This window comes from Malaclemys terrapin, chromosome 7 (assembly GCF_027887155.1).
Source record: "Malaclemys terrapin pileata isolate rMalTer1 chromosome 7, rMalTer1.hap1, whole genome shotgun sequence".
Lineage (NCBI taxonomy): Eukaryota > Metazoa > Chordata > Testudines > Emydidae > Malaclemys > Malaclemys terrapin.
Window position 1 is genome coordinate 59,345,799 of NC_071511.1, and position 13,580 is coordinate 59,359,378.

The 13,580-nt window shown below is 45.4% G+C and overlaps 1 protein-coding gene across 1 annotated transcript; it reads left to right on the plus strand.

Moving 5' to 3' along the window:
- Positions 1 to 391: 391 nt before the first annotated feature.
- On the plus strand, positions 392 to 8,424 carry NPY4R2 (neuropeptide Y receptor Y4-2). Its single transcript, XM_054035051.1, has 2 exons — positions 392 to 469; positions 7,051 to 8,424. Exon 2 carries the CDS (start codon positions 7,162 to 7,164, stop codon positions 8,287 to 8,289), a length of 1,128 nt encoding a protein of 375 aa, XP_053891026.1. The 5' UTR covers positions 392 to 469; positions 7,051 to 7,161; the 3' UTR covers positions 8,290 to 8,424.
- Positions 8,425 to 13,580: the final 5,156 nt, after the last annotated feature.

Below are 13,580 nucleotides of genomic sequence, written 5' to 3' on the forward strand. Positions count from 1 at the left end.
ATGTGTCCAATACCTGGGGCCTGATCATGCACATTAGGCAAAATCCCCATCGAATCCAAAGGGAGGCTTGCCTCAGTAAGGAACACAGCATCAGGTCCTATAGCTTAATTTTTATTTCTTGTGTGTTAGTATATCTGCCACTCATCGTGCAGGAGCCTGTAGCGCGCTTCAAATAGTTTCATATCTCTTTCACACAGCTGCTCTTTGTCTTGACTATCAGTAGAACGCATACATTTCTATATCAACAGAGGGAGCTAGCACTTCAAAGCTGGGCTGTCAGCAAAGAACAAAACTCATTGGCTAAGTTCCCTTTGCAGAGGGAGAGAGAGAGAGAGAGATGCCTTCCAAATCTCCCATCGCAACAGAGCGAGGACAGCAAATCTCTGCTGCTCCCGAGTTCCTCTATTCTGCTGCGGCACAGATACCCATCACGAGCAGCAACCTTCTCAATCAGTGTGGATGTTACTAGGTGAGAATTTTCTGAATACTTTGTTTCAACTTTGCAGGAGGTCAGACTAGATCAGGTGTCGGCAACCTTTCAGAAGTGGTGTGCCGAGTCTTCATTTATTCGCTCTAATTTAAGGTTTCGAGTGCCAGTCATACATTTTAACATTTTAGAAGGTCTCTTTCTACAAGTCTATAATATATAACTAAACTATTGTTGTATATAAAGTAAATATGTTTTTTAAAATGTTTAAGAAGCTTCATTTAAAATTAAATTAAAATGCAGAGCCCCCTGGACCGGTGGCCAGGATCCAGGCAGTGTGAATGCCACTGAAAATCAGCTCGTGTGCCGCCTTTGGCACGCATGCCATTGGTTGCCTACCCCTGGACTACATGATCATACTGGTCCCTGCTGGCCTTAGAATCGATGGATCTATTAAACTGCCACTCGGGAGGCTGTCAGTTTATGCTGTAATCATGATTTTGTTCTTTGTTCTGATCTTCCTCTTTGTGCTAGGTATTTCTGTCTGATTTCCTATCAGAAAACACTTACCAAGAGATCTAAACTCAAGTCCATGGGCAAGTGGTATTGTGTATGAGCATTGTGATCTCTCTACCTGAGCGAAAGGATTGGATTAGAAGTAGGAGTTGTTGCCATATTGGGCTATTGTTTTATTAGAGGCTTTTAAGAAAGAAAAAGTTTTAAAACAGGAGAATCTAGATGGAAAACGTTAGAGTCTAGACTGCTTTGCAATACAGTACTCCAGTGAGTGGCATTTTTAGCAGTTCAAATGTACCTCTATGCCTGTTTGCTCTAGTTGTCTAATTCAATTTGTATTTCAGTTAGAAATAGAGCCGTGTTTGCTGGCTGGGGCGTGCAGCCCGAAATCAAGAGATGCTTGGGGAATGCAGGGTTTACATAAGTCAGAGTCCCAGAAACAAAGGACTCTTGTGAAGCCCTTTAGTCCCTTGCGTATATGTTGCAGGGTTTTTTAGGATTCAACTCCAATCCAGAGGCAAAGGTGAAAACCATCGGTGGTGCATGAACCACTGGCTCAGAGAGGCTAGCCTCAAGTCCTGCCCCTTCTGCCTGAGTACCCACCCCTTCCACACACCCCGCTGGAGCCCAGAGACACCTCCCCCCACTGTGTCCACTGGCCCCTTCCCCAGCCCGGCCCCCTCCAGCCCCAGAGCACTGGGAGGGCAGGCAGCATGGCCCCAGCCTCCCCTACAGCATCGCTCCCCAGCCCCGGAGCACCGGGTGGGTGGACAGCATGGCCCCAGCCCCAGAGTGCCGGGAGGGCAGGCAGCATAACCCCAGCCCCTCCTGGAGCCCCAGAAGGGCAAGCAGTGCGGCCCCAGCTCTGGAGCACCAGGTGGCCAGGCAGCACGGCCCCAGCCCTGGAGCACCCAGAGGGCAGGCGGTACGGCCTCAGCCCCAGCCCAAGCTGGGGCCACAGCCCAGGGGAAGACGAGTGGCAGAGCTGGGACAGGGAGGAGGACTGGGGGGGCAGAGCGTGGACAGGACCATGCCTGGCTGTTAGGGGAGGCTCAGCCTTCCTCAGCCTATGATACCCGACACCCAGGGTGAAAACACTCCTAGAGCCTGATCCAAAGCCCATTGCAGTCATTGGAAATACCCCCATTGGCTTCAACTCGCTGTGAATCAGGTCCCAAGAGAGTGACATGAGTGGCAAAATGGCAATAGATCTTCTTCTTCTTCTATGTTACAGCCCTTTCCTATGGCCTTTGTCTGTCTTGCTCATTAGATTGTAAGGTCTTGGCAGTATGGGCTGTCTACTACTCTCTATTTGAGCAACTTCTGAGCGACGGGGATCTGTTCTTGGGTGATCCCTAGGCACTACTGTAATAAACACGATTATTAACATGAAGAAATAAAGGTCCAGGCAGGCCTCTGATAGTAAGGGACTGCTTATTTATAATTCCATGTGTGATGCATGAAGCAATGCTTGTGACTAGGTGATAGAGCCTTGAGATTCTTTGGGGGAGAAGGTAGGACAAAAATATAAGGTCACCATATTATCCCTTATTTTCCTTGAACTACTTTTTACATCATGATCAGTGGAGGAAGAGATGCACAGAACTGTGAACCCAAGAGATACGGGTTTTATTCCTGGCTCTACTACACACGCCAGGCTGATGGGCATGTGAACCTGGATAGAATGAAACTGATGCCCTCTGGATAGTGGACAAATAATTTCTCATCTCCCTGTGCCTGAGTTCCCGCCTCTGTGGAATGAGGGTAACAATTCCTCTTACCTCAAAGGAGTGTCGTGAGAGTAAATGTCTTGGAAGTGCTTTGATCCTCCAATGGAAGGTGCTATAGAAATGCAAAGTATTAAAAATATTGGACTTTTAACACAACAAATTGTGTTGCAGAGCCTTCTGATACACTGCATGATAACGTTCATTATCCCCACCTTACAGGCTCTCTGTCACAGATCTACAGGGGGTGTTTTGTCTCTGACCTTTGTATAGCCCCTCTGGGAGCATCCTGCTCTTAGGGTATGTCTACATTGCAATCAGGAGGTGTAAATGCAGCATGTATACACATATCTGAGCTAGTTTTAATCTAGCTAGTTCAAAGCTAGCTTGAGTAACAATAGCAGTGAAGCTGCAGCAGCTCAGTCAGTGTCATGGGCTGGCCCTGGGTATGTATCTGAGTAAGTAACTCAGAAGTGACTACACATGCTCCAATCACAAAGCTAACTAGGGTACATCTACATGTGCTACTATCACACTTCCCAGTGGCTTTGCAAACATACCCTTAGTGATAGTCCTGGGCCTCCTCTTTTTACAAGGGGAAGCTCTGTGTCCCAGCTATCCTAAGATTGGGGCCTTAGCTCCAACAACCCTATTTCTCACCATGCCTCTTTCAGCAGGTCCAGATGAATCTGGACCCCCACTTGAAACTTACCCTTTTGGGAGCTATGCAACCAGGAGATGGCTGCAGTGACACAGGACAGCCTTCTCAAAAACAAGAAGTCATCTATTAGTCACCTGGAATACAGTATTTAGGGTCATTAGTTTAGAACGATAATGAAAGGCCTACAGACCTACGTGCATGCTGGCAGCATGACCTGCCTGTCTTGCTCAGACATCCACGATTGCATCCCTGCCCTGGTATGGCAGGATCTTCCGTTCTATGGTCTCAAGTCCTAGTCATGCTGTTTTCACACATCCTGCCCTCTGTGGCCAATAGTTGTTAAAAATCAGTGGTCTGATGGTTGGCATCCATTGTATCCACAAGGGAGCTGCATTCACAGGCTGTTTGCAGTGTTGTTGTAGCCATGCTGGTCCCAGGATATTAGAGACAAGGTGGGTGAGGTCAGATCTTTAATTGGACCACCTTCTGTTGGTGAAAGAAAAGTTTTTAAGCTACACAGAGCTCTTCTTCAGGTCATGACTCGCACCCAATCACTGCCTTCCTTTATCCACCACCCCAGAAAGGAAATTAACCCCTTCACACCCAGGCGGTAACAATACAAAAGTGAATGGGGGGAAACTGAGCCATATGTGTTCTTCCTAGAAAGAATATGGACATTTTCCACATTCTCCACTAATTCCAAGACTGAATTATCCAAACACCTAATATGTCAAAGAAAAGAAAGGTAGAAAGAGAGAGAGAGAGAAGGAAAAGGAGGGCGGGGAGGAGGGGATCTAGATCAAAGGTTAACATCGCTTTTAAGCCAAATCAGAATCAAGAACACCAACTCCTACACGTGTGATTAACTACCGCAGTTAGAAACTCCTGCGTGTTTGTCTTATAGAACATTCCACTTTTTTGCTGCTTTAATTTTCTCCGATGAAGTGGAGAAAAGAGATTGAAGTTCCTTTTACTTTATTTTATATTGAAACTTTTCTTTTGGGTTCTTGAGAGCAGCAACTTCTGACCCAACTGATACAATGAATAAAGATGAAAAAAAACCCAGCCCTCCTCTACACCACACTGGGGCACCTGCGCACATACTGTTCCTCAGCAATAAATGCTACTCAAACAATGTGATAAGCTTGCCAAACCATTTTATTTACATGGTAATAGTCCGATGATTGCTTTTTTGCAGCCGTAAAAAGTTTATCTCAAACTCACAAGCCTGTTTGGGTAGCAGTTATTGCAGAGTAAAGATTTATGCAATCAGTAAATAATGGTTTTTGGTGAGTATGTATTTACCTTGCATGTTGCGAGCCTTAATACTCCATGTAGCAGCCTGCTTGTTCAGGTGAGCACCCTGAGGGAGTGATGTCTGCTTCTTCCCTGCCTGGATGCATCAGGAGATTTGGACTCCAGCACAGGACCATGGCACTGGCTCCGTGGAGGACAGGGGTAAATGCCTGCAGAAATGGAATGCAGAGCCCTGTGCAAAGCCGGAGTAAATGGGCCTTGCTCTGGGGTTGGGGGGAAGGGCTGTCGGTGGGGTATCAGCAGAGATGAGCTACGGACACTACTGGAGCCCATGGCTGGGATTTCCATTGACTCTTAATGGGCATTGTGTGCCCCGCTCCCCTTTGACAATAGGTTGCAGTAGTAGTCAAGGACCACTGTGCCCTGTCTATGCAGTTATTACAATGCTGGGCCACCCCTGATTAGGGACTTCCCAATGTGCCAAATTATGGGGTGGTTTCACAATGGGAACTAATATAAACCTCTAGAGCTGGGTGGGAAATTCCACGATCTCGAAAATTGTTGTCATTCCAAATCAGGATGAAAAGTCAAAATATCATTTTTTTCACATAATGGAAGGTCAGGTCAACATTGAACTTCGACTGCCGGAGTAGCTGCATTGCATCATGGGAGTTGTAGTTTGAGTTACACATACCCCCATTTTTCTTCTATAGGCAGGGCTCCCCAGCTGGAATATATTTCCCAAGATGCACCCTGATGGGATCATCCACCATCGGGGGAGGGGGGAGACTGCGGTGCATTATGGGATATGTATCAAAGGGGTAGCCGTGTTAGTCTGAATCTGTAAAAAGCTACAGAGGGTCCTGAGGGTTCAGAAGTGAGGTTCTTACCCACGAAAGCATATGCTCCCAATACTTCTGTTAGTCTCAAAGGTGCCACAGGACCCTCTGTTGCTTTTCATGGGATATGTAGTGCAGCTATGGAGCCTAGCCCATAATGGAGAGTGGGGGCATAATGCACTTGAACTGAAACTCCCAGGAGGCACTGCAACAGCTCAAGAAGATAAAGGTTAATGTAGAATTGACCCAAAATGAAATGTTTGTATTTGGTTGGACAAAGGAATGCTTCAATTTGAGCTGGCCCATTCTGAAACAAAATATTTCATTTTGGTTTTCCTAATGGAACATTGAAAAATTCTGGCAAAATTGAAATTTTCCCACAGAAATTTGCAAAGGACAGAATGAAATCAGCTATGTGGCTCTTGTTACTACTGACAAGAGTCCAATTACCTACGCAACTCACTGAAAAATATACCTTTATTGGCTTTTTTCTATTATTCTCTAAATAACAATGGGAAAGACAAGGAAAATCTAATGTATATTATTTCTTCAAATGAACTAATCTGATGGGACTCCAGCTGTGCCCAAAATTAATTCCACCTTTGAATAAAAGATTTAGGGTCTGATTTTCAGAAGTACCAAGCAGCCAAACTCCTGCTGGAGTCAATAGGAGCAGTGCATACTCAGCACTTCTGAAAATCGGGTCTTTATTGTCCAACTTTATTTGAAAATAAAATATTGATTGGATTAATAATAAAAAATCCCTTCAGCATCCCATTAGCTCATTAATCCCCTCTCTCTTTCTTTCTGACTTCACTCATGGTCAATTTTCCTTCGCAGCATCGAAAACTGACTAAGAACCTTTTACCAAGCTGCGTGAAAAAAATATTCGTAATTTAATTTGGATTTTGTGACTCGGCAATTTCAGTCTTTGTGAAACTCTCACAAAATGAATGATTTGATACTAGACCCTGCACAAATTAAGGGTCATTTCCACAGTCAGAGTAAATCACATAGTCCTTTTGACTTTGGTGGAGCAAGGCCAGTTTACATCAGGTGAGGATTTGGGTGTGAATATTTGTAAGGTGCTGCTGTCCAGTTCAAACCGGAGATAGGTGGCGTTAAGAATGTAATAGTGTGTTCCATTCATGGACAATTCATGCCACATGATTTTTGACTCCGCTTGATGGAGTTTGCACCTCTTGGTTTTCACTTCAACTACTAGAGATGAAATATGGCCAAAGGCCTAGTTTGGCATCAGAACTTTGCAGCTCCAATGAGTTTCATGTGGTTTTCACCCCAAACCATCATTTGATCCTGGCTTACTTGAAGTGAAACTCTGCAGTGCTGCTGACTTTCAGGAAATTATTTTGGTTTAGCCGCCCTACTGGCCCATTCAGTCACAATACTACTGACTTCAGTGGAATTGAACCTGCTTACTCCAGTAGTGCATTTGGTCCATTTCACTGTCCAGCAAACTACTCCAGTTTATGGTCTAATGCCATGAACCAAAGGAAGATGGAAAAGTGTTCATGGGGGAAGAAAATGCTCATCACCCCCAGAAAATTCTGTTTGTTTAATTTTGCTAGAAGAGATGAACTAATCTTTCTCTTTCCTTTGCAGGCATTTCCAGAGTCTCTACATGACTGAACGGAAGAACTTATGGTAGGGCCCTGAAGACCCAGATCCTACTCATTTCCCTGCATATTTCTGGGCTCTCTTTCTGATTCCAGCATGAGCAAGACTGAAGATCTTAACATGGTCCTTCCCTTTCCATTCAATAAGAATTGGAGTTTAGAGCGAGGCCTCCTCACACATATCCCAGGTTACTGCAGAAACACAACTGACCTTACTGTCTTTCTAGTCACCTCCTATACCTTAGAAACCATCCTAGGCATCCTGGGAAATGTTTGCCTGATTAGTGTCATAGTCAGGCAGAAGGAGAAGGCCAATGTCACCAGCATACTCATTACCAACTTGATAGTCTCTGACTTGTTCATGAGCATCGTCTGCCTGCCTTTCACCATCATCTACACCCTGATGGACTACTGGATATTTGGTGAGGTCATGTGCAAAATGACTTCCTTCATCCAGTGCACTTCTGTGAGTGTGTCAATTCTCTCCCTTGTCCTCATTGGTCTGGAAAGACACCAGCTCATCATAAATCCAACTGGTTGGAGGCCGAGCATCCCCCAAGGCTATCTAGGGATTGTAGTCATTTGGACATTAGCTTGCCTCATGTCCCTGCCCTTTCTGACGACCTCCGTCTTGACATATGACTTGTACAAGCAGTTGTCCTATATTACGGATTCTTCTGCCGACAAGGCCATATGCATGGACTCATGGCCATCTGATCAGCACCGACTCATCTACACCACTGCCTTGCTGCTGTTCCAGTACTGCATCCCTCTCTTCTTTATCCTGGTTTGTTACGTGCGTATCTATTTACGCCTGCAGAAGAGAAAGGACATGTTTGAGAAGAGTGCATACAATGGCCGGGTGGTTCAGCTGAGGAGGATAAACATTTTATTAGTATCCATGGTGATCGCCTTTGCTGTTTGCTGGTTACCATTGCACGTTTTCAATAGCATTGAGGACTGGGATTACAAAGCCATTTCCCCTTGCCACCACAACCTGATCTTCTCATTGTGCCATCTAGTAGCCATGGCTTCCACCTGTGTCAACCCTGTTATCTATGGGTTCCTAAACAATAACTTCAAAAAAGAAGTGAAGTCGCTGATACTGAGCTGCCAGCACAATTCATCTAGCCAGCAGGGAACAGCTTCTGAAGTCTCCACTGAAGAGACTTCTGGAAGGTTATTACACATGGATGCTAAAAAAACAGATGGCACCATGGTCTGACTCCAACATGTGCACCATAGCCAGCTGCTGTCCAATTTTTGGAAGAACAGTCATTGACTGCAAGGAAAGATAATCAGTATAGATAAGTGAGGAAGATCAAAGGAGATACCAAGTTGTATGTATTGGTGAGGTGGCACAGCTCTGAAAACAGACTTCACGCAAACAGGACATGTGCACAAGAAGTTGCTTTGTTTCTAACTACTTAATAGACATCTATGGTTGCACACAAACAGCAGGGTCATCAGTTAAGCTGCGCACCCTTATCACTGAGGGTAGAACCCAGGAATTCCAACTCAAACACTTGAGTTAGTGGAAATTCTCCTCTGTCAGTATTAGTAGGACACTTCCATGCTATAGGCTAACCACTAAGTTTATGAACAGAATTATAAAAGGGTTGCCTGCAATAGCAGGGGAGTGGACTCAGTGACCAGGAGGTTCCTTCCAGTCCTAGGTCCTCTCTCCCTACATTCCTCTAGGAATGTGGGTATATATAATGTGTACATTACTGACCCCCTCCCACCCACTATTAGGTAACACTCATCTTCTCAGCTGATGAGGTTCACAGTAGTTCACATCCAGCAGATCTGTAACACATCCGTAACTACTCACATACGTAGACATTGGGGGGTGGCAGTTAAACTTGCCCATGCAGCATGGGGATACAGCCATGAACCTGTCACTTCAAAAACCCCACAGGCTTCTACCACTTGAGCTTCAAGGAAATCTCAGTTCATGCCAGGGCTTCTCATGTACCCTCTTTTGGCCAGCTTCTTGATGGCAGTATTCCAGAAAACTACACCCCACTGCACACTAAACTAATACAAACCAGAACCATTGCTCACTAACAAGGTGCATCGAGAACTAGCACCATCTATGGATGACAGACAGCAGTTGGAGGGGTTACTCTATTCGTTGCCTCTGTTACCCCTCTCGAAGACTATGCAGATCACTTCCCTTTTTCAGATGATGCAAAACCAACAATCCCAGATTTACATGGGAACTTGGTCAGATTGACTTGACTGTCCTTCTGGCTGTAGATCCTACGCCTCCATGCTACTAAAGGTACAGTCACAGATGCTGGTACTTTAAGATGTTTGGATCATTGGAGTCTTTGACAGATCTCAGATGGGGGACTGAGGTGACACTTAGCCAGTGTCACACCCGTTCTTTGCTTAGCATCTCACTCTGCTCACAGGCTCTCTCATGTGGAAGGACCAAATGGCTGGGGAGAAAGGCTTCTGATGTAGAAATGCCAGCTGTAATGAGCCGTGACACTTCCAGAGGAGTGAAGCACATTATGAAAATAGGCACCAAGGCTTTGGGTTTCCCCAAGAAGAGAAAGGACCTTGATGGAAGGAGTGATGCCAAAACTGTGAAAAGTCTATGGAAGAGCAATGAAAATACATGAAGGGGATTGAGTCACACACATTAAATCCAAGCCACATGTAAATCAAGTGTGTTGTCAATTGTGTCATGGAAGTGAGCTTTGCGCTTTCTCACGTCAGTGATATTTTTTACCCTTTGTCTGGGCAACTTACCTGCAAACCATAAGAAACAGAATACTCATTCTTCTTTAGAAAAGAACAGTACATCATGCTTCTGGAGTCTGAGTTCTTCTCTTTATCAAGACATTGCTCTGCAGCTACTGCTAGGAAACGAAGAACCGGGTACTGACAAGATGGAAGCCAATATTAGGCACTGCTGAAAGTAAAGGCAAATCGGAAAGGAGACCAACAGTTTCATATAAAAGATACTAGGTCAATTTTAAACACCTATATGGGATCATGTTTTGTCATGACTTGACATCCTGTGCAATTTCATCCAAGTCAGTGGGCTTGCACATGGCGGAAGGTATTCAGTGCATAGATACTATGATGAGCAGAGTCCTAGAAATACAATAGCTAGGTAGATACCTCCCTAGACAAAGTGGTAGGTCAGGGCAGAATTTGACCCATGCATATTCTCCCTCAGACCACAGCATGTGGGACAGATTTAGTGACTGCAGTGTAGCTGTAGCCATGTCAGTCCAGGGTATTAGAGAGACAAGGTGGGTGAGGTCATAGCTTCTGTGGGACCAACTTCTGTTGGTGACAGAGACAAGTTCTGGAGCCACACAGAGCTCTCTCCAGGTCAGATTTTGTGAAGACAGGAGCTAAACTATCTCATGCTACAAAATAGCAAGATCCATTAATATCCAGTGGCTAGATCCTCAGGTGATGTAAATGGGAGCAGCCCCATTGAGTTCAATGGAGCCAACTTACATCAGCTGAGAATCTCACTCATTGACGTCAGTGGAAGTTGAGGATGCTCATCACCTTACGGGATTAGCCCCCAAGTTCTTGACCATGCCTGAACTGTCTGGCGGCAGCTATCCTTTCGATTCCCTTCTGAATTCTGCGTGCTGCAGTCAGATGATCTATGCATGATTTCATTTTGTATCGTTACCTATTGATCTGGCAATCTGCCAAAGGCACACATTTCTGCTCCTTTTCGATGAGCTTTCTGCAATCTTCTTCTGATATTAGTTGCCATGATGATGAGGAGAATCTGCTTCTCTTGATTAGTGTGTAGAAGATGCCACTTCTGGGCTAGAGGTTGAGTCCACTAGAAGACTTTGTACCCTTATAGACCAAGTGGGCTCTAGGCCACATCCCTAGATCAATATTGGTACAGTAACTGAAACCAGAATGGTCCTACCAATCAGTGCTGAGAAGCACAAAATGTATTCATTTCGACTGACCTCCTTGACTTACCGGAACTTTGCATAAACTGTGTTTTATTCAGGGGCTTAAGTGGGATTTGAGTAGTGCACTGGGCTTCTTCCTAGAGGTGAGTTTCTCCCAATTAGCCTTGAGTAATTCTGCTTGTTTCCTGCACTTGTTAGAATTCTAATATTTAATTAACAGTTGCATGTCGAGCTCTGATCACACATCAACACAGAAGATATCTGATCTGTAGCCCTTTGTAAATAGGTGATCTTGTACTCACCAGTCTGTTAAAGGGAACAACACAATTAGTCATGGAAGTTTTGCTTCCAAGCAGAGTGCATGTACATAAGGCTTGTGTTTGTCATTAATTAGCATGAAAAGCTCCAAGAACATAATGCTAAGTGAAGCCTATTTGACAGAGAACTTATTATATGGCTGTAACTGTGATACATCAGCGCAGCTATTTGCATTGTACAGTATCATCAAGTTCAAGCTGCATTCTTAATGGAGTTAGCTGCTGGGTCTGATTCTTCTTTGCCCTGCACCTGTGAGCGCAAAGCGTATGTAAAGGCTAACAGATCAGAGGGGGGTAGCACAAGCCATGCTAACATACACTGGTTTTGTCCCACTCTAGTGGCTAGATGAAGCATAGAGGTTTATGAGTCTGCTCTGAGCTAATGGACTTGGACCCAGATTCTCAAATGTATTTAGGCTCCTAGCTTCCTTGGTCATTTAGCTCAGCCAGTAGCAGTGAATGCTTTTTGCTGCAGATGTCCCCAAAACCACCCTCTTGGGGTGTCATTACAGTAGTGTTTTAACTGACTCTACACAGGTGTAAATGACTAATGAGGTTCAGGGTAATGGAGCATTGGGCTCTATTATGTTTGCTATGTATTCTAGTGATACTTTGGGAAATTATTACCAGCTTTATTACTATGAGAATGGGGAGGATGTGCGTACATGCCTTATTAAGTAACCGTGACCTCTTATTATTGTCACCTTTGTCCATCCTGTCCTCTTGCTCCACTTTGTCTTTTTATGGCCCCGCTTGTTGTGACACAATGAATATAAATTGTAAGCCCTTCAGGGCAAGGGTAATATCTTTACTTGTGTCTGAGCAATGCCTGGCACAGTTTGGGGACCTCAAAATAACAAATAAAATAATAATATTGGCTAAATCCCTTGCTCTCTGTGTGCCTCAGTTTGTCCATCTGTAAAACAGGGATAATATTACTTACTTCATTAGCTTAATTAGTGACGAACACCTGATTTGAGATCCTGGAATTAGTTAAAGGGGAATGTTATATATGGAAAGTGCCATTCATGTGCAGAGTATTCTGACTGATTCATTATAGCTAACTGCCAACAGTGTGCTTGATGCTGTATGAGACACCTCACGAGGATGGTCCCTGCACCATCTCTGCAGCTTAGCGTCCCACTGCTAATGCTGTTGGAAAAGTGGGAGTGCCAGCTATTCAAAAGGTTTGCACACAGCGGCACTGATACAGATCACAGGCTGCTGGCTTCATCAAGGCCTTAATAGAACATCAGTGAGGGGCGAAGCTAAGTAAGTTCAGGGGAAGAAAACACCAAAAAGTCAGGGTGCTAGAACAGGTGGATGTGCCAGGGGGGAACTCACCAGGTGCCCCCTCCAGCCAAGAGCAAACGCTATTGGCTGCTGTTGCGGTTTTCCAGCAGTGTGCAGCTTTCGTGGCCCAGGTCATCTCTCGAGTTCAGTCCCCGGTAAAAGGAGTGCAGTCAAAAGATCATCTAAATAAATGTTTCTTTTGCTCCTGTTGGCCTCCTCTTAAGCCTGCCGTCTGGGCTCAGTTCTCAGCCCTTTCTGGGCTACCTTTAGGTCCTTCTCTGCCCTGCTACAGAGTACCAACTCCCTGGCTGCTTTCCCTGATGCCCCTCTCGCAGTCCATCGCTCGCTGAAGTTCCCTTCTCTTCACCCTACTTGTGGGCCTCGCTTGTTCTTCTTTGCTTCTTTAGCTGAGCACTACCCCCAGGCTTTATCCCTGGACAGTCTTTATCTTCCCAGATTCTCACTGCCTCCCCTCCCAGGGGACTCTAGCAGCTTCTCTCAGGGGCCTTCCTACAAATCCTGCCTTTGGGCCTCCCGCAGGAGCCCAGCCTGCTCCCTGTTAGTTCTTCTCCTTTTACTGAGTGCTCACAACCCTTTCTATGAGGCCCAGGTGTTCATCAGACTATGACCTGACCCTGTTAGTCCCGCCCCCTCAGGCTGGGAGGCAGCTAATTATGGCACAGTGGGGCTGGCTCCATTTTCCCTTCAGGGGCTGGTCACCTTGTGGCAGGGAGGAATAGACAAAGGTAGCTGTATGCCACTTTTCTGACTTCTCAGAACCTGCAGTAGGTCAGGCTCAGTTCAGTCCTCAATGCAACTTAGAGCAGCCTCAGGGTTGCTACGTTTTACCTAGCTACTTATGGCTGTTGGGGTCATTCTAGCAGCCAGGGATTGCCACACCTTGAGCATTCACCCCTATTCTGCTACACCAGCCAAGCAGGGTAATCCTCTGGGAGCCTGTGAAGCTGGCAGCACAAAGAGGCTTGAAATCTGTC